This window comes from Dipteris shenzhenensis, chromosome 4 (assembly GCF_047967505.1).
Source record: "Dipteris shenzhenensis isolate YYH24624 ecotype China chromosome 4, Dip_SZ_1.0, whole genome shotgun sequence".
In the NCBI taxonomy this organism is placed as follows: Eukaryota; Viridiplantae; Streptophyta; class Polypodiopsida; order Gleicheniales; family Dipteridaceae; genus Dipteris; species Dipteris shenzhenensis.
Window position 1 is genome coordinate 25,056,107 of NC_141599.1, and position 26,163 is coordinate 25,082,269.

General features: G+C 47.3%; 1 protein-coding gene across 1 annotated transcript in view; it reads left to right on the plus strand.

Moving 5' to 3' along the window:
• The window catches only part of LOC147902631 (uncharacterized), a 65,047-nt gene that overhangs the window by 19,561 nt on the left and 19,323 nt on the right, over positions 1–26,163 (plus strand). The window contains exons 8-10 of the mRNA XM_087373793.1: positions 18,137–18,241; positions 18,513–18,619; positions 18,709–18,760. Coding sequence (XP_087229919.1) covers positions 18,137–18,241; positions 18,513–18,619; positions 18,709–18,760 — 264 coding nt within the window. The remainder of the gene's footprint in view (positions 1–18,136; positions 18,242–18,512; positions 18,620–18,708; positions 18,761–26,163) is intronic.

The window sequence follows — 26,163 nt, forward strand, 5'->3', positions numbered from 1 at the left end:
GCTCAGCACTGTCTTTGGAGTGCAGACAGGTGAGGATCCTTTGGATGGGGATTGCAGATCTGATGCACAAAATTTCCTTTTTCCCTTCCTTCAATACTTTGGGCTTTGTGGCCTGGCTCTCCCTTATTGGGCCTTAGATCTTTTATGAGAGTCATGACTCCGCTTGGGCTATCTAGCCCTTCCAGTGCCGCACATCAGCTCCCACTGCTGGGTGCTATACTCGATGATAAAACATGAGATTGAATTTGAAGAACTAACTGCAGCTGCAGCTCTGAATCTTGTTCTGCATGTTTCAGCATTTCGACAAACGTGAGTGACATTTTGATTTTGTTTAAGCCTACCTTTTAGCAAGAGATAGGTCAGTGAAACCAAAAGGTAATCTTTCAACACACAAATTCACCACATAATCAATTGGAGAAGAAAAGCACAATCACACCATGAAAGCGACAGCAGACTGGGTACAATCTCCCCCCCTTAGATGAGTGGCTCACGCTTCCTCATCTAGAGTATTTATGATATTTCATAAAAACACCAAGGAGCCAAAATTATCCCTCTCATCCAAAAATGAGGGATTTGCTTTACATAGCCATCTTAGGGCCCAAAATGAATTATGTCCACAAAAAAATATATTGCTCGAACTTGCAATAATAAAATAAATACAAAATTGGCCCATGGCCATATATAATGCGCTGTGTGACACCTCGATCGGTACCCTCGCACTAACTCCAATTCTCGCTATGGGTTCCATCACCTGTACTTAAGCCGCCAATTACATTAGTTATTAACAATCGATTGAACGAATCACCGAATCAACCGATCCCAACATAACCGCGCTCAAAGCACAATAATCAAGCACAACACCAATAACACTAGCGACATCAGTATTAACATGGAATCACCCACAATACCGATCATCTAGCATGGCAAAACACAAGCTAGTCAGGCGTCCCCAACTAACCACACAAAGTATCCACTAGGACCCCCGCCGCGTCCGGTGCGCTCGCATGGAGTACTTTGCCATAGTCACACTTGACTACAGTAATAGTATCCAAAGCAAGATATATTAGAAAACATAATTTCCGTAACATAACTCTGCAAAATGCAGTTTTTTCCTGTTTTCAAGTATATATAAAGAAAGTTCTTGGCGACAAATAAAACAATACTGAAGACTAATGATAGCTGAAGAAGAAATATATATCACCAAAGGAACTCAATCCAAGAGAAGGTATGAGAGAGAAGCTTTGGAGGGAGCAAACATCAGTCCTCCAGGGAAGCCAACTGTAGTGGACTTCTGCACTAGCTCCACAAGTTGGAACTGAACCAGATTGGAGACAGCAAACTGATGCAAGGGTTGCTGCAGATCTGGAGCAAAAAGAACAGTAGATGGAGCAGAAGTTGGGGCAGATCTGGAGCAGAAGTTGGGACAGATCTAGAGCAGAAGTAGGGGGCAGATCTGAAGCAGAAGTAGGGGCAGATCTGGAGCAGAAGTAGGGGACAGATCTGAAGCAGAAATAGAGGCAGATCTGGAGCAGGAAGGAGGGGACAGATCTGAAGCAGAAATAGGGGCAGATCTGGAGCAGGAAGGAGGGGCAGATCTGGAGCAGGAAGGAGGCAGGAAGGAGAGGCAGAAGAGGGGGCAGCCAGGAGGCATGAAGAAGAGGCAGAGAGGAGGCAGCCAGGAAGCAGGAAGGAGGCAGGAGCTCAGGGTGTGCAGGGACCTCAGGAGCACAAGTGATGGTGGAGCACCTAGGCCCCCCCCCTTTAAATAGGGAAGGGCCAGTCGGTCAACCAGCTGGTCGGCCAGCTGGTTGGCCCAGATCTGGCCGACCTGGCCAGTCTGGTCGGCCAGATTTTGACCGACCTGGTCAGTCTGGTCGGCCAGTTTTTAGTCGGCCAGAATGTGGCCAGTTTTGGCCTCCGATTCTGGGCTCTTCTAGGGCCTGTTTTTGACGAGGTTTTAACACAGTGTTTTGGTTTTGATTTTCGTCCTGACGGAGATTCACCTGTGGCTTTTTACCTGTATTTTATTTGACCTTTGCACCAGTTTGGCCTTTGATTATCCTGTCCTCTAGAGTTGGAGATTGCCTGGCTTAACATTATACACGTGTGGTTTTCACCTCTTTTAGGGTGATGCTCTCTTCTCCCTTCATCATCTTCGGCTCATAGAAACCATCATAGTCTCTTTTTGTTGCTCAATTTCATGTATTTTTGATGTCTTTTTTTGAACGAACCAATTCTCTAAATTTCGATATTGGATAAGCTCAGCTAGGGGAGCTTATGTTGGAGTGTCATTGACCCACCTGTGAGCCCCCAAATGATGAGGTCAAGGGCTTAGGCGATTGTAGATAGGAAGCGTACCTTAACAGAAAGATTGCACATAGTTTGCATCAGGATCTGTGGACTGTCTGCGTGGCTGGTAGCAGGAAATACAGTAGGTATGGTACACTACCTGGGCCCATCTACAACCTGGGCAGTAGGCACCTGCTAAAGGAAGACCATCCAGCAAAATAGGGCGGGTTTTGCAATAGAGCAGGTTTTTCCAGCAGACCAAGCTGGGTCTTGGGTTTTCCCCAGACTGACCAATTGGCTATTTTTGGGCAGACACCAGGTCGTAGTTACGTTAAAACGTGTTCTAGGGCCCAGCCTGCCCCGAAATGCCGTTTCAGAAAGGGTCCAGGTCTGAAATGCCATTTCAGGTCTGAAACGTTTCAGACCTCTGAAGCGTCATCTAAAACGTTTCGCCATTTCAGACAACAAGTCTCTCCATTGCTTCTACCTATGGTTTGGCCTCCACTTCTATCCTTGCACTCCCGCCACCCCTTCAGCCTTATACTCTTGCACTCTTGAGGGTTTTCCAGCCCTCCTTGAGCCCCATTCGCTCCTTTGAAGTCCTTTAACTCCTACAGGCTGCTTCAGCCCTCCTTCATCATCCACTTCCCTTCAGCCCTCCTTCAAAGCTCAGCCTCCACTCCTTCAGCTCCACTCCTTCAGCCCTCTCTTCCAGTCGTCTTTCAGCCCTCTTTCAGCTGTTCTTCAGAACCCTCTTTCAGCCCTCTCTTTCAGGCTTCAACCCTCTCTTTCGTCCTATTTTTATGTACTGTATCTCTTTCACAGATGTATTATGCACTATGTTTTAATTACAGGTAGGCTTTAGGCTGTGGCATTTTAAATGTGTGTGCTCAGCTTAAAGCCCCCTTTTCAAAACCCCCCCTTGATGACGTTGTGTTTCCCCATATCAGCCCTCCCAATAACCCCTAAACATTTTTGTTTTATGTTTCCCCGTTTCTGTTTCCTCTAACCATGCACCAGATCCCTCCATTACTATAAATAAGCGGCCATTTTGGGTCACCTCTACTCAGCAAACTGAAGCCTCTGACGGCGGCGTGACTTGTGTAGAGTATGGCAGACTCTCTCTTTTGTAGATCTTAATAGGAGCAGTCTTCTTCGACTGCAGTTTACCTAGCAACCTTGGCTGGATGTGTTGGCTCTTTTCTAAGCAGTTTTTTCCACACTTGGTGGCTGAATATACTGAGTACTATTCCTTCTCTACATGCTGTATTGTCTGAGCGCTTTTCATTGAGTGTTTTCAGATGTGTTTGAGGGACACTTGTGAGTGTTTGAGGTTATTATGCACACTTAGGGTTAATATCCAAACAGTTCCCAAATCTAACAAGGTACGAGAACGACTCTTTTGACACGCTTCAGCCTTGAAGGAAGGAGCGCCTTGAAGGAAGGAGCCCCTCTAATGAACGAGGCGACCCCATTTCAGGAAGAAGAAGATTCAATGTTCGATTCAAGCAAGCTCCCCTAAGCATTTCACATTCGCATCATGGTTGTTTGGTATCCAATTCTAAGCTTTGGAGAATCAGGTAAACTTGATGGTACAAATTATCCTTTGTGGAAGTCTGGAGTCACCTTGTGGTTAGGTTGATTTGGGAGATCATATTGGAGTTGAGGCGATGCCATAGCTCACAACAAATGCGGCTAGTAGTAACACCAATAGATCCAGTGGTAGTTAGGGATTGGGTGACATGTGATGTGAAAGCCCTAGCCATCATCATCGGCACCACTGCAGACTTAGTTCTCCTGCTTATTTTGCGGATACATCGTTTGGTGCATGGACCTATTAGAAATCGACCAACAGAGGGTACGCACAGCGAAAGACTGATAGAATAGCCCAGGAGCTCACACAGTGTGTGTGGGGTGGGTGTGGAATCACAACCTTCTTTAACTTATGTGCATCAAATAGATATGCAGACTCATCAATAGACAATAATCTAGCCAGATATAGAAGCTACCAAAACAATATATTGTAGATGCATAGCTATGTGTATGCATATGACTTTTAGGACTCTCTTGTATAGAGAAGAGTGTGTTGGCATTCTGGAATGATAGATGGAGGATTCATGAGCATCTCCCTTGTCTTCCCCCTTTGCACTTTCAGTTTGGTATCAGAGCGAGGACACCTCTTTCTTTGAGACGGTTTGAGAAGTGAGATTTTTCCATGGAGTTTCCCTTGTAGCAACTACTAAGTCATTAAAAGGCTGCAGAGTAGTCGTTTGTAAAGGTCGCGACCAGGAAAAATGGTAAAGGAAGCAATGCATTTCGATTGAGAGTAGACAGAGTAGAATTGGGCAATTCGGGAAGTTGGCCCAGTGTATTGTTCATTAAGTGCAAGAGAAGGAAGAGCAGATAGAAGCCGAGAAAACAAAGGCAAAGGGCAAGCATTCAATTGGGCTAAAGGAAGCTGTGGGAACAAGACAGAGTCGTGATAGTGTTGGGCTAAAACACAAAGGTAAACAGAGAGTGCAAAGAGTTCTACAGCCAGGTGATTTGGATCTAAATGGCAGATCTTGATAAGTCCAGAAGTTGCAAAAGGTTGTGTGGAGTCTAAAGGAGATCTCAATCGCTAGAAGTATGAATCTTTGATAGAACGAATATCCAGCACCTGCAGAAGGAGGTGATAACGAATCAGAGAGGTGACACACCAAACTGCAAGGAGCATGATAGCTGCAGAAAAGAGATCTAGGGAAATGAACATGCATGAGCTTCAGAGATGGCGAAGCAGATAGATGGAGCGATGTAGACAAGCAGTCGAAGAAGGAATCAGAGACATTCGCGTGACGCATTCCAAGTGAAGAGCATTACAACGCCACCTGGAGCGACTCAGGCGGCATCAATATAGGGAGGTCTCATCATCTCATAGTCATTTCAAGATCATGGGAAAATACAAGTCTGCAATCACGGAGTGCAGATGCTGAGAATGCGAAGGTATTTTATCTACTTGATGATAAGAATACCAATGGCGGTGGAATAAGCAATCCAAATCCTTGAGACTCTTCTTATCAAAGAAGCTTAGTAATTGTGGAGCTCTTCTGATTGACTATGGAGAAGACATACTCATTTTTGACAGTTTACAAGCAATGGAGAAGCACTAATGCGTGCTAGATTTGCAGGATCTTGGCAAGGCAGATCTTAGCGTCCAATTTCAAACAACCTATAAAGCCTTTCTGAGTTGCATTACCAAGGTCGATGGAGACTTGAAATGAAAATTGCTACACGACATCCACGAATCAGTTTAGATGCCCCTCCGGTACTCTTACCCACCATTCCGATCGGGCCACACACCAACCAGGTCATTTGAGAAGATCTCCTGCAGCTACACACTATTAGGACCTGGTCGGAGTCGAGGGAGCTTCTAGTGAAGATGAGTTTCTACAGAGATTACTGTCATCGTATTTCGGAGGAGGGATTCATCACACCACCAGGGTACTGTTAGATTCTCACTGTGCCCACTTGTGAGCCCCCGATTTGAGGGGACAAGGGGCAGTGAGAGGTAGGAGGGCTGGGAGAGAGACTCAGGCCAGAAACAGAGGGAGGACAGCATGGCAGAAATAGGCGACCAGCACACGGGCTGGTCGCTGTCTGCAACAGCAGGTATATAGGGGCTTTAGGCATCATGTGGAGGCTCCTGCAGCAGCGCAGACTGGCTGCATAGGGCACCCTTACATAGGGGCCTGTGGCAGGCCAAGTGGCCACGACCAGGGCCAACCCTGGGTGGTTTAATGGGGCCCATGTGGTCGGCCACCAGACAGGGTACCAACCCTGCTGGTCGGTCATCTGAAGGGGCCTGGGCAGTGCCTATAAAAGGCCCACTTCTCCATTCACTCCATCATCCAGTGCGAAACTGAAAGCCCCTCTCCAAGGCTGTGTTCTGCACTCAGATTTGGAGCAGTTTCTGAGAGAGAGTTCATCATTGTTTTCCAGCACCCTGCTAAGTTTGGTATTGCTCCCTTGGAGCCATTTTCTGCCCACCATCCGGTGGATGAATATACTCTCTCTCTCTCTCCGTCTATATTTCTGAGTGTGTGTTTGTTGCATCTGTGATCATCTATCCGAGTTGAGTGTGTGAGAGTTGGAGAGATCTTGGGTGGAGGATTGAGTGATTCATTCCCTGCTATTTTCTAACATGGTATCAGAGCCATAGGCTCTCAACTCTTCTTCATCAAAGCACTCTTTGAAGGAAGGAGTCCCTTTGCAGAAAGGCGATTCCGTTTTCAGCTCAGGCTAGCACGGGAGGTCAGTACATCTTTTTTACTTCAGTTTTTTTTGAGTTTGCTATTCACCGAGATGGATCAGCGTTCAGAAGCCTCTACACCCACTGCTCGTCCTTCCTCCTCCTCCAGTTATCTTCCTTCTTCATTCATTCCCAATTTTGGTGAAGCTGGAAAGCTTGATGGGACGAACTATCCAATTTGGAAAGTCAAGATGCGAAGCCATCTGGTGGCACGGAAGCTATGGAAGATAGTGATTGGGACCGAGATGAAGCCGGAGGACATTGTGGACAAAACAGGTGATGTTCTATTTGAAGCAGATGCGGATGAACTCAGTGCATGGGAGGAGAGGGATGCTCAAGCCTTAGCAATGCTAATTGGCACGACATCAGATGCTGTGATTCCTCATATCCAGTTGGCAGAGACGTCTTTAGAGGCGTGGGCCATACTGAAGGAGCTGTATGAAACCGATAATCTTGATATGAATGAGGGTGATAGTGTGCATGACCATCTGACAAAGGTGAAAGTCGTGCGGGACTAGCTCGCAGCGGTTGGTCAGAAGGTGGACTAGAGTCAATTGGCGTTACTCACACTCCACAAGTTGCCACCGAGTTTCAAAAGTTTGTCACTACGGTCACTGCGGGTCAACGGACTAAGCCAATCACCTTTGAGGAGCTTGGCCCACTCCTGCTTCAGGAGGAGGCTCGAGAGAAACTCTTTACACAAATCGACGAGAAGGCATTAGTGGCCAAAGACAAGCTTGGAAAAGGCAAGTCAAAGGAGTTCAAGAAGTCAGAGGACGCTGACCAAAAAAAGAAAATGAAGTGCTTTTATTGTGAAAAGCTTGGCCACTCCGCCAAAGAATGCCGAAAGAAGAAGGCAGATCAGAAGCAGAAGAGAGAAGCTAGGAACAAAGAAGAGCCTAAGAATGATTTTGCCAATGTGACGACTGGAAAGTTGTTTTTAATCAGTGAACATTGTTCAGCATATGCAGTCAATGAAGGAAAAGAGGGTTGGTATGTTGACAGCGGTGCTTCAAAGCAGATGTCTAACAGAAAGACTTCGTTCAAAACCATGGAAAGTACACACCCGGATTCCAAAGTTTCTGTCGGGGATAGCTGGGCATGTCCTGTGAAGGGCATTGGTAGCATTCCTTTCATTACGACCGCGGGTGAGGAGAAGGATATCTCTGGAGTACTTTATGTACCCAACCTTTGCAAGAACCTGTAAGTTAGATGGACAAGAACAACATGTTAGTTCTCTTTGAGGACGGCAAGGTCACTGTGACATCCAAAGAAAATGGACAATTGGTGGTCCAAGGAGTTGAAGAAAACGGACTGTATCGCCTCAGTGCAATGTTGGTTCATGAAGACAATGGAAAGTCCAAACTTTGGCATGAGCGCTTCCGTCACATCAGCTATGGAACCTTGGCTGAAATATCAAAGTCGAAGATGGTGGATGGACTTCCACCCATTACAGGCAAGGATGGTGTCTGTAGGGCTTGTCTAGAAGGCAAGCGGCACAGGGACAAGTTTCCTCGTTTTGGGCCAGCAAACCACTTGAGTTGGTTCATGCCGACATTTGTGGCCCAATGTCTACAGCATCGTGGGGAGGATCCAGGTACTCACTTCTCTTTGTGGATGATTTCAGTAGAATAACGCATGGGTGCATGTGCACAAGGAAGACAGGACCAAGCTTGATTCCCGGAGCAGACAATGTATCTTTGTTGGGTATAGCGAAGAATCCAAGGCCTATCGACTCTTCGACCCAGTAACGGTAGTAGTGCAAGATAAGTTATTGCCAGTGCGGTGGTTGGTTTGCACTAGGATATGAATAGCCACCAACGTGGTGGTTTGCTTCCATTATTACAAGATGAATGGATTTGTAGGATGTGTGGATTCATTATGGGAAAGCAACATGGTGGTTGTTGGGATATACTAAAAACAAGCATGGGTTTTACTGTTTGGGATTTACAAAAACAATTTAATAGAAGCCTATGCGATGATGTGAGGCAGAAGCATCTGCAAAGTGATATTTCTTGTCTTTGGTAACATTCTTTTTGAATGACTTTCGAGATAAGTTTTAATTGAGAGAGAGAGAGAGAGAGAGAGAGAGAGGTTTTATTTTGTCATATCGTGCATGCTGTTGATGGGTGGGAGTATGGTATTGTCTCATCATGCATTGTAAATGTCTTGTGCTTAGGGTTTTGGCTTTGAAGACTTGATTCTTCCATGTCACCATCGCGTAGGCCTCTGGGTGGTAATGCCAATTGTAGTGCTCTTGACCAGGTCCATTTACTCAAGAGCATGGCAACTTGCATACCACTCACCATCATATGCAATGGGAGCCTATGCGATGACGTGCGGAAGAAGCATATGCAAAGTCATATTTGTTGTCCTTGGTAACATTCTTTTTGAATGACTTTAGACATAAGCTTTAATTAAGAGAGAGAGAGAGAGAGAGAGAGAGAGAGAGAGAGAGCGTGTGATGAATTTGGGTTTTAGCACTTTAATGTGAATAGAAAGTACAAATTCATAGATTGTGTACAATATATGAGGGGGTCTCAAAATCTAGCTAAAAGTTACACACTCTAGGAGATTTTTAAAATAGTGCTAGCATGTGTATAGGGGAATTAATAAAGGGTTGTGCTTTTAAAGTTTACTTTATATGGTTTGTCATGATTGAATCAATAGTATTCCTCTTGCATGCACACACGTACTGTGTTCCAGCACTAGCTCAACATTGAGAAGAAGCAGATCCTTATCAGTCGGGATGTCATCTTTGAGGAAAAGGAACCTGAACCCCAGGAGGAGCCTCAGATTGAGGAGGAGGAGATTGTTCAACCCTCGAACCCACCCCGCCCCAAGTTGACCATCCAAGAGGTGGCAGAATCGGAAGCTGATGTTCCACAAGGTACTGAGGAAGAGCAGGATGTTCGAGAAGTAGTTCCAGTTCCTCCTCCCACTGAGAAGCAGAAGAGGTTGCCCCAATGGTACCTAAGAACATTGGAAGACTCTTGGGTCACCGACACACCTGAGTGTAGCAGTTTTGGATTGCGTCGGTCCCAACATCTTCAGAAGACCCCATTTGTGAATTTTGCGTTGGTGGCTCAACTTGAAGAGCCAAGGACCTTCGAGGAGGCGAAGGACAATCCAGAATGACAGGCTGCCATGCAAGCAGAGATGGATGCTATCCTGAAGAATAATACTTGGGACTTAGTGGCCAGGCCCGCGCGACGGAAAGTCATCGGCACTAAGTGGGTATACAAACTTAAATACAAATCCGACGGCAGCTTGGATAAGTGCAAAGCAAGGTTAGTGGTCAAAGGTTTTGCTCAGACTGAAGGCATGGAGTTTGATGAAACTTTTGCTCCCACAGCTCGCATGGTTACTATCCGGACAGTGATTGCCCTTGCTGCCCAATCCCAGTGGCCTATTTTTCAAATGGACGTGAAGTCCGCATTCCTCAATGGAACCCTGGAGGAGGAGGTATACATAGAGCAGCCACCGGGCTTTCAAGATCGAGGGTCCCCATTAAAGGTCTGCAGGTTGAAGAAGGTGTTAGATGGGCTGAAACAGGCCCCCAGAGCTTGGTACCAAAGGATTGATGTATTCTTTCAGAAGATAGGGCTAAGTCGGAGCCCTTCTGAGGCAAATCTCTACTTGTTCATTGAGAAGGGGTTGTGATTGGTACTCATCCTCTATGTTGATGATCTTATCTTGACAGGTGACCATGTCAAGAAGATTTCTCAGGTCAAGGAGCTACTCATGTCTGAGTTTGAGATGATTGACCTTGGGTTATTACACTACTTCCTTGGGATAGAATTAAAGCAAGCCAAAGAGAGGATCTTCATTTCACAAGAGAAATATTGCAGAGAACTTCTGAAGAGATTCCAGATGGAGGATTGCAAGACAGTAGTAACTCCCATGGAGGTCGGGCTCAAGCTAAGTGTTCACGACACATCCCAGCCGGTCGATACTCCTTTGTTGTACCGATGATTGGTAGGAAGTTTGCTTTACCTTACCAATACTCGACTTGATATTTGTTATGCAGTTGGGCTATTATGCCAGTTCTCTGCTTCTCCCCGGCAAGTTTACGGGTGCTGAGGTATCTAAAGGGTACTTGCACCTTACCAAAGGCATCGAACAAGGCAGGTTCTGTGACAGTGATTGGACGGGTGATGCTGACACCAGAAGATCAACAACAGGGTATTGCTTCTTACTTGCATCTGGTGCCATCTCTTGGCTGAGTAAGAAGCAACCCACAGTGGCCCTTTCATCTACAGAGGCAGAGTACAGAGCCGCGTGTACAGCGGCTTGTGAGACACTGTGGTTGAGGTGGATTCTGGAGGACATGGACGTGTGTCAGGAGAGCGCAATAGTGCTGATGTGCGACAATCAGAGTTGTGTAGCCATTGTCAAGAATCCAGCGTACCATGTGCGGACCAAGCACATTGAAGTTCATTACCACTTTGTTAGAGAGCTCATCATCGACGACGTGATCGAGTTCATGTACTACCCGGTCGCTGACAACTTGTCCGACCTCTTCACGAAGGCACTTCCTCGAGAACAGATGGAGCACCTCATCAGACGTATGGGGATTGGCCCACAGTTGTGACATTGAGGGGGGCTGTTAGATTCTCACTGTGCCCACCTGTGAGCCCCTGATTTGAGGGGACAAGGGGCAGTGAGAGGTACGAGGGCTGCGAGAGAGACTCAGGCCAGAAACAGAGGGAGGACAGCATGGCAGAAATAGGCGACGGGCTGGTCGCTGTCTTCAACAGCAGGTATATAGGGGCTTCAGGCCTCACATGGAGGCTCCTGCAGCAGCGCAGACTGGCTGCACAGGGCACCCTTATATAGGGGCCTGTGGCAGGTCAAGTCGGCCCAACCAGGGCCACCGACCAGGGCCAAGCCTATAAAAGGCCCACTTCTCCATTCACTCCACCATCCAGTGCGAAACTGAAAGCCCCTCTCCAAGGCTGTGTTCCGCACTCAGATTTGGAGCAATTTCTGAGAGAGAGTTCATCATTTTTTTCCAGCACCCTGCTGAGTTTTGTATTGCTCTCTTGGAGCCATTTTCTGCCCACCATCCGGTGGATGAATATATTCTCTCTCTCTCCGTCTATATTTCTGAGTGTGTGTTTGTTGCATCTGTGATCATCTATTTGAGTTGAATGTGTGAGAGTTGGAGAGATCTTGGGTAGAGGATTGAGTGATTCATTCCTTCCTATTTTCGAACAGGTACAATGAGCTTCATATGCCTTACTACGGATCTCCATCGGACAGTTTTGGGTATCATCACACCACCTCCGCATAGAGAGCGGCAGAGCAGAGGGGATCCCTAGGGAGCATCACATATGCATATTGTGCGACTGTCAGTAGGTTAAGTCGGAGGAGCATTTTATTTTCAGGTGCCCAGTGTACTACGAGATTCGAGGTCGCTACCACTGTCTCTTTAGAGATGGCTCCGGGCTCCTTTCCAGATTCCTCGCCTACCTAGATCAGAGATGCCCCGCGGCCTTACTCAAGCGATGGGGCTTGGCCACACCATTAGACACCTCTCAGAGCAAGATCACAGAGTTCTTCCCATTGAGTGACATTGATCGTCCAATCTCTAGCCGCAGACGTGACAGAGACCCCGACCCGACGATCGCAGCACGACACACGAGACATCGAGGGGACACACAGATTACTCTGGGAGACCTCCCGTCATTGTTTAGATCCAGGATACGTCCCACAAGAGTCACGGTGGCTCTGGTCTTGCATTGAGCCTCCTTGAGGAGACCGAGACGCACGGGACCCCTTGACGGACGCCAGTGCCCCATCATCGGCTATGCACCAGCCAGTGTGACATGACATACGAAGGATTACGTTCCGCTCCAGTCTTTTTTCTTTTCATTGCCATACCCATATGTATTTGATTATGTATGATCAAACTTAGGATTCAGCACGGGTGATGATGCTCGTTTTAGTAGCTCCACCCTTACTGTGATTTGTATCAGGTTTTCTTTCAGTCTCATAGACCCATCGGTCTTCCTAAGACTCTAATAAAATTTCTTTCTTTCTTTCTTTCCTTTCTCAGTTTGATAAGCCATTGCAAGAGCACATGTGGAGGCAATTTGTGGTAGTTTGATGCAAAAATACGCTCATTTACAGAAAGTTGGAAGAGCCATAAGTGCATTGGTACATGCTTCAAGTTGTGCTCAAAAGTGGACTGTTAGTGCTCAATTCTGATGTTCTTGGATGTCTAAAAATTGGAGCAAGTGTGAACACTTGAAAAGAGGGTGAATTCTCAGTTTTTAAATGCCATTTACCTCACTTGAAGTGAGTGTGTTGAAGGGTCAGTGAGACTGAAAGGAGCACGTACAAGATACAAAGGTCGATGAGAAACGCCGTCATGTCAAACTAGGATAATGAAAAATAGGAGTACAAGGTACTTGTACCTAGACCTAGGACTAAGTGTCCTAGGTGTCACATAGGAGCTGAAGGAAGATGTTGATGCTGCCAGGCACTAAGTGTCCTATGTGGCCACTAACACTACAAGTGCCTACATTTATGCCTACAAGGCACATACCATGGCCTATAGGGCATCACTAGAACCACCAGAAGATGGCCTACAAACCCCCCTCCATGGGATGGGCTGAAGTACTCTGGAAACTTCTCAGAATATCTGGTATTTTCTGGTCATGGTGGCACATGTTCATCCAAAAGGATATAGCCCCCTATGAATGTACAAGGGATGTCAGATCATGTAACAAAGGGAACCAAGTGTAAAGCCTATCAGAAGACTTCGAACTTGGGACGAGAAAGTGCCTTTGTAAACATATCTGCTATGTTGTCCTCTGTGGGAAGATAGGACAACTCTATGTCTCCTGCTGACAACCGCTCCTGAACATAATGATAGTGAACTTCAATATGCTTGGTACGCGCATGAAATACTGGGTTACGCGCAATGGCCAAAGCACTCTGAGATATCTGAAGGCTCTCTTCACTGCCTGCCAATGCTGTGAACTGGGCATGTGCACGAATCTGCTGAGCTGAGATACTGCATACTGCAAGTCAGGTCTGGTGTGACATAAATAAATAAGGCATCCAACAGCCTGCTGATAAAGAGTGATATCACATGGTGGGCTCCCATCATGAGCTGAGAATTTGAAGCCAGGGTCCACTGGAGTAGAGATTGGCTTGCAATCCTCAAACTGAAAACGATCAAGGAGCTGTCCAGTATACTTGGACTGAGACATCATGATACCCCCCTCAACATGAGCAAACTGAATGCCCAAATAATAATGGAGCCGTCCCATGTCTGACATGTCAAAAATCTGCTGCAAATCAGCCTTGAAAGCTGCAATTTGCTGAGTATCTGGGCCCGTGATGAGCATATCATCCACATATAAAATCAGCACTAAAAAATCAGATCCACTCCCACGGACATAAAGAGTGGGTTCTGTGGGACTATTTTGAAAACCAAGGGATAGTAATTGTGCATGAATTTTGTCATACCATGCCCTGGGTGCCTGCTTCAAACCATAAAGGGCTTTTCTAAGCCGGCATACCTTATTTTCAGAATTAACAACCTCAAAGCCAGGAGGTTGTGTGACATAGACTTCTTCTTGCAGATCCCCATGAAGAAAAGCAGTCTTGATGTCAAGTTGGTGCACTTGCCAATGATGATGGGCTATGCAATAAGAGGAGACAAAGATTCTAGAAGCTGAAGAATCAGGGACAGAGTTTGAGGCGCCCATGCTAACAAGACCAACCTTGGCACATGAGCGAAATTTACCAAAATGGTACTTGAAGAGCTTGGAGGAATCAGGAGTAATGAAGATTCTGGGGCAGTTAAGAGATAGTGAGGTTTCATAAGAAAACTCCTACCTTTAGATCCATAAGATTGTGGAACCAAGTACCTTTGAAGAAGCAAAGGGAGTCTTAGAGTGTCAAGTTGCAATGAAAGCAGAAATGGATGTCATTTAGAAGAACCACACTTGGGACCTTGTTGATAGACCTCGAAAGAGGAAGATTATCGGAACCAAGTGGGTGTGCTGTGCCAAGTACAAGTATGAAGGCACTTTGGGTAAGGACAAGGCAAGACTAGTGGTCAAAGGCTATGCACAGTGATAGCTCCTACAGCCAAGATGATTACCATTCACACAATGATAGCTTTGGGAGACCACCATTAGTGGCCAATATTTCAGATGGATGTGGAGTCAGCCTTCTTAAATGGTGAACTTCAAGAAGAAATGAATGTTGAGGAGCTGGAAAGGTTCCGACATCCAGGTGATGTAAAGAAGGTGTGGAGATTTCGTCGGGCACTGTACGGGCTGAAGCAAGTGGTACCAAGGGATTGATGACTACTTCCATGAGATTGGTTGGTCTTGGAGTCCATCGGATGCTAATAGATAGAGGTACCAAAGGATTGATGTTGTATTGCTCATCAAAGGACATCTCTGATAATTTTACCAAGGTTCTTCCTAGAGAGCAGCTGGAGCATTTCATAAGACGCATGGGCATTGGCCCAAAGGCAAGTCATTGAGAGGGGGTGTTGGAGTGTTCCCTGTGAGCCCCTAGATGAGGAGGACAAGGGGTCAGGGCACTGTAGGTAGGGAGCATACCTCAAGAGAGTTTCCATTAGGATTGGAGGACTGACTGCATCTGGAACGGCCGCGATGACAACTGGGCTGTCTGCGTGTCTCTCTGAGGAAATATAGCAGGTATAGTACATTGCCAAGGCCAGTAGGTGCCTTTTATAGGAAGAAGATCCAACAAACGGGTCGCGTTTTCCAGCAGACCAAGTCGGGTCAGATGTATAGATTGGGTCGGGTTTTCCAGACTGACCAGTTGGCCCTTTTTGGGCAGACTCCAGGTCCCTGCATTACCTATAAAATAGGCATCCATTTTGGGTCACCTCTACTTAGAAAAGTGAGGCCTCTAAAGGCCCCGTGACTTTTGTACATTTTGGCAGATTCTCTCTCCTGTAGATCTCAGTAGGAACAGTCTTCTTTTGCCTGCAATTTTACCCAGCAAGCTCGGCTGGATGTTCTTGCTCTTTTCTGAGCAGTGTTTTTTATGCTTGGTGGATGAATATACTGAGTACTATTCCCTGTACACGCTATATTGTCTGAGTGCTTTTCAGTGAGTGTTTGCTGCTCTGTCTGAGGGAGATCGAGTTGCTTGTTCTGCATAGTTAAGGTTGCTGTCCAAGCAGTCCCTAAATTTAACAGCTTACGGGTGTAATGAACCAGTAGGATTATCACATGGCACTGTTGCACTATCTAGGGTTATTAAAATTTTTTATGATTCTTTGCACACATTTTGTACATGTTTGTTGAGCCGAGCTAAATTAAGGATCACTAAAGGCTATGAAAGCATATTTTCCTGGATTAGTGTTTTTCAACTTTTGAAGAGATGCAACTGTTGAGCATAAAGAACTTGACTTAGACTGCAAATTGATAGTTCTGGCTTTGGCATGCTCCAATGTAGCATAGTGTTTGCAATGTTGTTTAATGGAGTTAAGGTGCTTGAAATTTATCATCATGCTACCTCTCAAATGATAATACAAGGATAGTGAAGTACCAGCGACAGAGTTTGAGAGATGAGGCAGCCAATGAAGGACTTTTATTAATTTGCATTATCTCTGTGAAAGAGCTTTATGTACTTGCAATCTATTTGTGAAGGTATATTGTTGGCCTAAGATTTGCGTCGTAAAGTAAGAAACAAGGGAGCACTCTGCACTGCCTTCATGGGTATTTTTTCCCTTTTTAAGAACTACAAGAGATTAATAAAAATGTGTCTGTTATTGGACATGTTATGTCCAAGATTTATGCGTCAGCACTTGACATTCAAGCTAGTCGGTCTGCGGAGTGAGGAATTTAGAGCTACAGGGTAAGGAGGCTTCTAGATAGACATCGAGTCTTTCATCACAACACTGGAGGAGCTGTTAGGAAATGGAGTCAAGTTGAGATATGTCCTATGGATGCCACGTGGCATATTGGAAGATATCCCATATGCACTTTGGTATTCTAGTGTCTCTAGATTATATGAGGATGTACTTGTGCTGTGTGTCACATCATTGGAGTCAATCTCAAGCTTTCAGAATGTAAGTCTTTCATTGGTTTAGTACTTTCATTTCTCTTTCAGTTCTTTCTATTTACATTTCCATTAGTTGCAATCTTTGCTTTCCTCTTCCTACCCTACCTCCTCTCCCTACTCCTCTTTGCTCCAACACATTGTATCAGAGCCAACTCTCCTCTCTTCCTTCCTCCTTGCTTCTCCAATGGAATGAGGTTGAGGGAGGCCAAAGGAAGCTACTCTCCCTCTTTCCTAACGGAGAGTTCACTCTAGCCTCTTCATTGCCTTCTTCTCCTTCATCATCTTCTCCTCTTCCCCTCATGAATGCTCTCCACTTGGCTGCACAAGCCTCTTCCGTATGGGTATTTGGTATTTCTGTCACATGGCCTCTCGCTTGTGTCTGTTATTTTGGTATTTGGTATTTCTGTCACATGGCCTCTCGCTTGTGTTTCTCCAAGGCTTTTAGTTCATAGAGGTGGCTATTGACCCTTGGTGCAGTCTCATCCACAGAGTGTTGGAGGATGTGACCAACCCCAATGGTGAACCTGAAACAACATGATGGCCTCCAACTCATAGATCAACTTTGAATGAAGAGAATGACTTGGACTTGACTGGTAGTGATGCGATGAGCCACAAGCACAACTAGGAGGATAGAGTTGTTCATTGAACATCCGATCAGTGGTATCGCGTCGAAGCTTTGTTGGTGCTCTCGTGCAACCCACTTGCCATGGTTTATTGGACATTGATGTATTTTGTGTAAGGGTAGCTTGGTGGGAAATAGTAAAGTGGCTGCATTGGTTATTAATGAGTTCCATAGAGCAAGCGAATGCGGAGGAAGTTTGCCACTGTTTTGTCAAGCAATCCTTGGAGGCTATGGCCTACCAGGAGCCCTAACGCTGGCCACCAAAACATACAGAAAGGCTGCAATAGAGCTGCGGTACAAATGCTCGCTAGGTAGTAGGCATTCCCATGCAAGTGTTGTAGGCCTCTCTTAGGGTAGCTTTGATTGTCATTCGATTGGATGTTTAATGAGACTTTCAAAACTCTTTAGATCCTCACAAGATCAGTTTCAGGCCCCCATACTCCTTTCTGTTCCAAGTTCTGCGTATTATGAGATTGGAGGTTGCTCTTGGTATTGCATGAAACACATGCAACATTCACACTAGTATCATTTATTTTCATGTCCTATGTGAAGTCATCTAAATACCATGACTACTGTCTAACAAGGTTCTTGTATCATATAAGAGTATACCATAGAAAACAATGATGTCTTTGGTGAGATTTTGTGCTGATATAGCTTTGCTTTTTGGCCTATGTTTTTCTGCTTGGATGATGGATTAAGTTTGAGAGTTGTCTGTTGGGATGTTTGGTGACATTGATTGTGGCTCCATAGACATTGCTTTTACAGATTCCAATGTACTTCAAGAGCAGCCTTTAGGCTCTCCAGACATGTAATGTAATCTTGTGCAGGTACTTTCTCATTCTTTTCCTTTTCTTCTCCTCATCTGACAGGTATTGGTTAATGCTCTTGGTCTCTTTCTACGCCTTCAGCTGCGTGGGCATTCAAATTGTATACGTGATCGAATGCTAGCTCTAATTGAACATCTTTCTAATACAGTAAGGTTGCAAGACTCTCAATGTGCTGTAGTTGCTTAGCCTTCTTTGCAGCTAATTTGTAATGTAGGTGCTGTTCCGTGCCAAGATGTACTTAATAGTAGAATGCCCCTTAGTAGGTCGCTCTGCTTTTAACTCAAGGAAGATCTTAGTGGCTTTGTTGATGTTGCTTTTGGGATTTCATGTCCCTGAAATGTTAGTTATTTTGCATCTCTTGTGCAGTTTAGAACTAGGGAGACCCATGAAAGACTAAGTTTTTAGGGATGATGTGCAGTCATTATGGCACAAGGAGGGGCTTCTGGATCTGTTGGCAGTTTGGGCACTAGCTTACATGAATCAATCAACTAAATCAGACATCCTGCGAAAACAGTTGGAAAGTCGGTGGGGCATGCAGATGCACTGAATCTACTTTCAGAATTTGATTTACAAAGAGGCAATATTAATACGTGGTTAGTTGGTCTTTGGGACAGAGTTCGTGCCTTAGAGATAAAGGAACAAGAGAGATTGCAGCTGTGTCTTAAGGTCAGTTCTTGTTGATAACACGTTTTTCAATGTTTGAGAGGCTTGAAGTTTGGAATACAATATGTGAATGCACTCACGAATACATTTTCAAATTAGAAATGTTCCAACGCATGAGCTAATATTTTTCAGACTTCCATGGAACAAAGAAAATAAGACGTGGCTTATGGTGATGCCACGTGGACATGGGAGTTGGATTTATCCACCTGGAATTAAACATAGGGACAGAAGAGTAGTTCAATAGACTCAAGGCATGGAGGGAGAAATGAACTGAGAAGGAACTTTGTGGGAGCTCATGGAATGACACATGGCTGGGCCCTAGGCTTGCTCTTGACTGCGACTATGGCGGCCACCGAGACATAAATGCTCATTTTTCCCCTGGGCCTGTGTTGGTCTGGAGTGCTGTCGAGGCTTGTGCCACTGCCATGTGGCTTCTTTCCCCTTGACATCTTCCATGCCACTCTTACCCAATACATGCCCTCTAAATTTCCTTTCAGCTTAACTGTCATCCACCTGCAATACATCCTAATGTGTCCCTTCTTCCCACTTCAAAACAATCTCCACCACTGAAAACTTTCCAATGTAATCGTACTTACCCTTCCAATTTTGTCACTCCTGATGTGTAGGTAGCAGCTTCCAAAGCTTGCTTTTTTCCGTGCAGCCTCGTGTAGGCATTTAAACATATTTTTCTGTAATTCTCTGTTGCCTTTGAATGCAGAGAAATATTTTTTCCTTCTTGCTCACATGCCTGGCATGTTGTGCTATCTGCTGTCCGCTATTTATCTCTGTATCTAGTATTTTCCATACTGTTTTCCCTTCATATTGTTGTATGCTTGCTTGCAATCAGGTCCTGGGTACCAGGGTTCTTCAGAGAGAGATATTGCTGAGTGGAATTCCATGTGAGTATCTCTTGTTTGAAATCTTGATTTTCTTGATTTGTTCCGAGGCTTTTTTGTTTGCTGTGCAGAAGCAGGGCAGGTTTGGAGGCAGCTGCAGGGGCATGGGGGAGATGGTGGCTAGGGGGATAGGTCCTTGGCCTATGTTGAGGTAGGTAGAGGGAAGGAGAGGCCTTGGTCTGTCTTTTTGAGGTCGCACAGACCCTTGAGGAGGCTGGAAGGAAGCGCGGGGGCTGACAACAGCCCCTCGTGTCTATTTGGGGTCGCACAGCCCTATAAGGGATTTAGAAGGGAGCGCGGGGGCTGACAGTAGCCCCGCGGTGTGTGCAAGGGGGTGGGGGGCCTGGAAGGCTATCCCACGCTGGCAGCAGGCCACACAGTTGAGGCAGCAGCCTGCAGGGGCTTTGACGATTTGATGCACTCACAAGGGGGGGCTTCGATGGCCAGATGTGAGTCCAGACGTAGCAGTAGCTCCCAATGCACGATCATCAGTACAGCAGACGTGGCAGCGACAACAGGGTGGGGAAGTAGGGGCTAGCAGGGCTGGGGAGGGAGGGGGTTGGGAGGGCGGGGAGGCAGGGGGGTGGCAGGTTGGGGAGGGAGGGCCTGGTGGACCTATGAGACAAAGTATTAACGTCTTCGGAAAGCCTCGTGGGCCTATGAGACAGTACAATTAAGAAAGTATCTCATACAAGCCACTGCAGGTTGGCTCACTAAGGTCCTTGCTGAGTGCTAAGCTAATAATAATCTCTAAAGTCAAACATGTAAAGCTAGTGCTCCAAATACATATCAAGGCGCCATGGTGGCTCTCCAAGGAGACATGAAGATGTCTCATATTCGCGTCTGTCAAGCCATCTCTCGTTGTGGCTGGGGGTGTGGTCTTCGTGATCTCTATATCCGGTGGGCTATATCAAGAGTGATACCTTAGGTCAGATGGTCTCCTCTGAGTAGAAAGAAAGAAAGAAAGAAAGTTTATTAAAGTCTTCGGAAGACCGATGGGTCTATGAGATTGTGAAAATCCTAGTACAAATGAGCTATGGTAGTGGAGCTACTAAACGAGCATCCACACCAATGCAAAATGCAAAATGCAAAAATGCAGAATGGTAATACTAAGTCCTAAGTACAACATAGTCATGTCAATGGTTGACTATAAATCAATCTCAGCATCATCATCAACATCCTCATCATCATCAGCAATAGGATATCAGGGTGGATGAGGCAACGGGGGCATGAAATCGGCAATTGAGTGCTGTCGGCCACTCAAAGGTGCAGTCCTGGCATGTCTCTTGGTCGTTGCTCTACGTCTAACCAGGGCTATTGTGGCCCCCGTCGGTCGGGCTCCGACTCTAAACAGGGAGGGGATGTCCTAGAGCAGTGATGGGTTAAGAGAGAGAAGAAAGAAAGAAAGAAAGAAACTATTATTATCATCCTCTGGGGGCCTGAAATCGACTTGAGAGAGAGAGAGAGAGAGAGAGAGAGAGAGAGAGAGAGAGAGAGAGATGATATGACATGATTCTATTAAAGTCCGCTTGAGACCATGTATGATTTATGGGATTAGAAGCGACTACCATAATGATAATGGCTCTTTTACATTTGACTAACGAGCAATGCTGGTATGCACAAGTCTCCACATGTTTTGATCGTTGGGCATGCCTATCGATCATTTAGTGCCATGTACTTACTAGTTGTCCCTTTCTTGCATTTGACATAGCACAACACTCATAAACCATCCGACATGACCTATGGCATGCATGTATACATCCATAGGACATGGGTATACCCCCACAACCACATGGAACCAAGATGGCTTTCTACAACGAGCATTTTTTCCACTTGAGAAGCATATCCTTATCCACACCAAGACATGCAATCATAACTCATCCATGGATTCCAGATTGAGGTGGGATGCAAGATTGCAATCACACAACAACGCAACATATGAGGCTCGCTACTGTTTGTGACAGACATAAGGTGGAGAATAGGAGCGTGATGCCCAAGATACTATGAGATTCGAGGAAGGTACCACTATCTGTTTACTCATGAATACACCGATATGAGTACAGTAATTGACTACCCAAACTAGAGATGCAGTGTACTCTTTGTACATGGGTCTATGGCCCCAACCTATCAGAGTCGTATCATCCGTGCGAGCAGTAAAGCCTGGAGAGGGATACACGATAGACTTGTTAGTGCATCGACCCGTGCATGAGGCTTGGAGATCTTTCCTCTATGTTCGTTGGCTGAAGGACAGAGCCGATGGAGTGACTATGCAATTGTCTGACAGAGAGCTATTGGGAGGCAGACACATAGGACCATGTAGGTCGATCATCAGTAGCGCTCCATTATAGGTTTCATCTCTCAGTGATGCCAGCCTCTACCGGAACCATTGTCCGCTAAGACCCTCCTATCCATTCTCAATTGGCCAGTGGATGTAGTTTATCAGAAAGCATACAAAGGACTGTCTCACGGTGATACCACGTTGTATATCTATCTTTTCTCCATGGGTTTTTAGATATATGTATACGTCTTTGTGTGGATACCTACATAGTGGCCCCACCCATTTAGATTTTCTCATTCTCTCTAGTTTCGTCTTTGTGTGGATGCTCGCATAGTGGCCCCACCCATTTGGGTTTTCTCATTCTATCTACAGCCTCATACCCTGCAGTATATCGTAGGATAGGTATGTGTCATGTGCATGGTGTACCTAGGGTTGGATAGCAGGTTAACGTGGGTTACGAGATAGCATAGGGTTGGATGGCTATTTTTAGCCGATATTGCTATGTATAGAGATTGATTCATATATAGTGCTCGCTTTAGATGGAGGGAGCTATTCATAGCATTGTGCTATCTATAGCAGGTTTCCTTCTATATAGAGGGAGGGCTAGTGCTATTGTGTAGATCAGTTGAGCGCTCCTCAACTGATGGATGGGACTTGGACCCAGGCCGGGTCTCTGGCCATCTACATGGCGGATCATTTTTTTGCCGAAAAAACAGTGCTAATTATATTACTTCGAAAACAAGATACAAGAGGTCAGCATTGCAACTGACGGGCTGCGTTCACAAATCGGACGCAGCCCAAAAGGTAACAAAAAGTAAAGCTCTCTCTCACGGAGGGATCAGGCGAGTGTGAATGAACAGCCAGAGAGGTGGTGAGTAGCGCCACTGAAGGCCCTGCGAAGTATGCTCGAAGAAGAGGCCCTGTGTGTCCCAAACCCGGAGGAAACGTCTCCGCTTCTCCCGGCCGGCCCGGGAGTCTCCCTGTATTTGGTCCCACTGGCCTCTGAGGGTGTGTATAATCTCACTCCAGATGTCAGTCATGATCTGGGCAGTCGATAAGGAGGTGCCACCGAGGATCTGCGCGCAGCGCGAGGTCCAAATGTGCCATCGCGATGCTGCTAATAATCTCCCAGACTGGTTGCCTCTCCTGAGATCCTGTGCCAGCCTATGCCCGGTGCGGCGGAATGCTCTCGAGCGGCCCCCACGTCCCCTGTGTGATAAGGAATGTGGGGTCCTGCTGACATGCCTCGAACAAGTGATGAAAACCAGGTGCGGTGCTGCACCAGCAGAATGCGCCCCAAGTAATCAAACCTAGCTCCGGTGCTGCGCGAGTAAGGATCCCGAAGGTCCACCTCCACACTTCCTGGGCGCGAGTGCAGCTCCATAGGCAGTGTTTTGGTGACTCCTCGTCCTCATGATAGATCTGACAACGTCCGTCCTGACCTATCTGCCGCAACTAGCTTCCCACTGGAAGACCTTTGTGGGCGAGAAGCCACAGGAAGTAGGAGATCTTCCGCGGCCGCCAGCTCTCCCACAAGGCCTTCCAGAAGGCCTGCAAAAATAACCTGGAAATACCCTGAGCATACCAACTGGGCCGTTGGGTGGGAGGGCGGCTCTGCATCCTCCCGAGAACTCGCCTGCCCAATGTCGTGCTGTAGGCAAAGAAAGAGGTCGGCACCTGACCTGTCACAATCTCTGGCCATCTCCACTCTCCTGGGTCCCAATCAAGCTCTGACAAGGCCCGCCCCTCCCAGAGCCAGAGTCGCCAAAGCTGCAGCTGATCCTGCTCTATGCTAGGATCGGTCCGCCAAACCTTCTCCACGAGGCCTACGACCCGAACCCTCTGCCATGGGAGTAGGGGGTCGATGAGCACATCCTCTCTCCTAAGTCGGCCGTCCCCCATAACCGCGAAGAAGGAAACAGAGGAGTCGTCCATCCGACCTGCAACCACCAGTGGGATGCCACGGGGGGTGAACTGTCCCAGCCAACGGTCATCACCAGGCATGAGGATCTGAAACTCGGGTGGAACCAACCAATTAGCTGGAATCGCTCCGTCTATCTCCGTACGTCTCGCCTGAGCTCCACGGGCACCTCCAGCTGCGTCTGCAAGATCAGCGGTCTCCAAATGTGAGAACGTGTCCCTCCAAACTCGAAGGGACCGGGGTGGCCCCCGCATCTAGCCGTCCCACCTGATGTGTGATCTCTCCCCCAGCTGAAGGCCCTCGGCATCTCTGACCTGATCGTTCCAGATAAGCGGCTGGCGATCGATCTCCTCCTGACAGCTAGGAGGGGACTGAATGAGACTGAGGCGGAGTCGCCTCCAAACCATGAGGAGGCTACGAACGAGTGGGGAGCGGGGCTGAAGTGAAGATCCACCTGAGGGACGGTAGCCACTCTCCACCTCGGCGTGGGACACAAGAACCGACCCCCTGCTGAAGTAACATCTTCCACGTTTGCCCCCCCGGGGTCAAACCGCGGATAACTAGCTTGCCCAGCAGGGCTTGACTCTGAAGCTCTGGATCGATGACCCCCAGGCCACCCTCAGCCTGCGGAAGAATGACTGTCTGCCAAGCAACCCTAGCTCTGGTATCTCTGAGACCATCCCCCCCGGACCACAGGAAGTTCCGAACCAACCTCCTAAGCTGTGCCACGTTGGATCTCGAGAAACACCAACAGGAAGCCACATACCAAGCCGTGGCTAGGAGGACCTGGTTGACTACCAGAGCGCGACCTGCAAGGGAGAGCTTAGCAGTGCTCCAGAAAGCCAGCTTCCGTCGAATGGAATCTAGCACCGGGAGAAATTGCTGAGCTGGCGTGATATCCAGGCCGACCTGAAAGCCGAGATATCTAGCTGTCTGTCCCCGCGGGATCCACCTGAAACCCAAAAACCTCCCCCACTGAGAGCACGCCCCGGGGTTTGTGAGAAAACTAACTGATTTGTTCCAGTTGATTTTCGCACCGCACCGGCTGCCGAACAGAAGACCTCTAGGGCCATCCTCACCCTCTCCAGCATCATCTCATCATCCTGGACATACAATGCTGTGTCATCCGCATACTCCAAGTCCAGGAGCTCCGTGTCCTCCCTGAGGGGAAGGCGAACACCCCGGATCCCGGTAGACCTCGCCCGAAGGTAGTATGTCATAGCCTTGGCGAAGAAGAGAAACAGGTAAGGAGCAAGGGGGCAGCCCTGACGCACTGATCTCTCCAAACGAAAACGCTCTCCCATCCTGCCGCCAATGATGACCCTGCTAGAAGCTGTCCTGTATAACGCTGAAATACCCTGAATCCATCTTGCTGGGAAACCTAGTCGCTCCAGAGTCCCCTCCAGGAAGGACCAGTCCACTCGATCGTAGGCCTTCTCAAAGTTGAGAAGTAGGATGGCTAAATGTGACCCACTGTGCTGAGCCCACTCCGCCGCCTCTGAGAAGGTGAAGACATTATCCAGGATACTGCGATCCTGGACAAAGCCTGTCTGAGTGTCATGAATGAGGTCTGGAAGTAGAGGCCGAACTCTAGCGCTGATCATCTTGGCAAGGATTTTGTAGGCAGTGGTGAGGAGGGTGATCGGGCGCCACTGACGGATCTCTTGTCGATCTCCTCCCTTCGGGATGAGGCAAATCAGTCTCGAGGAGAGGCTCTCTGGCATATATCCGCTGCTGAAAATCCTCTGAAGAGCTGCTAGGAGGGGCTGATGGATCTGATCCCAGAAGGAGGTGAAGAAAGCTCGGGATAGCCCATCCTCGCCAGGGCATTTCTGCCTGTCGATGGCCATCAAGGCCTCCAACATCTCGTCCGTAGTGAACGGTGCCAACAACGTCGCCTGCATGCTGGGCTGGACCAGGGATGGAATGTGCCTCCACACCTCCTCACGGGAGCGTCGAGTGCGAGGGGCAAGCTGCTCCTGCTGGAAAAGAGTCCTGTAGAAGTCGGTAGCCAACCCCAAGACCTCACCCGGATCAGTAACGATGTGCCCCTCCGCTGTCCTAAGACTCCGTAGCTGATCACCTGCTGCTCTCTGGCCATGCGTCCTGAAGAACTCCATGCACATCCGGTCGCCCTTCCGAGCCTAGAAAGAGAGAGAGGCGTGATAGGAAAACTCTGAACGGCGCAGGAGAGTCTCCTCAAGAAGGGCTCTGGCTCGAAGGGCCTGGATCCGAAGCTCCTTCGAGCCCGGGGCTGCCTGCTGGAGTCGCTGAATGGAAGCGAGGTTCCTCCGAAGAGCTCTCTCTCTGC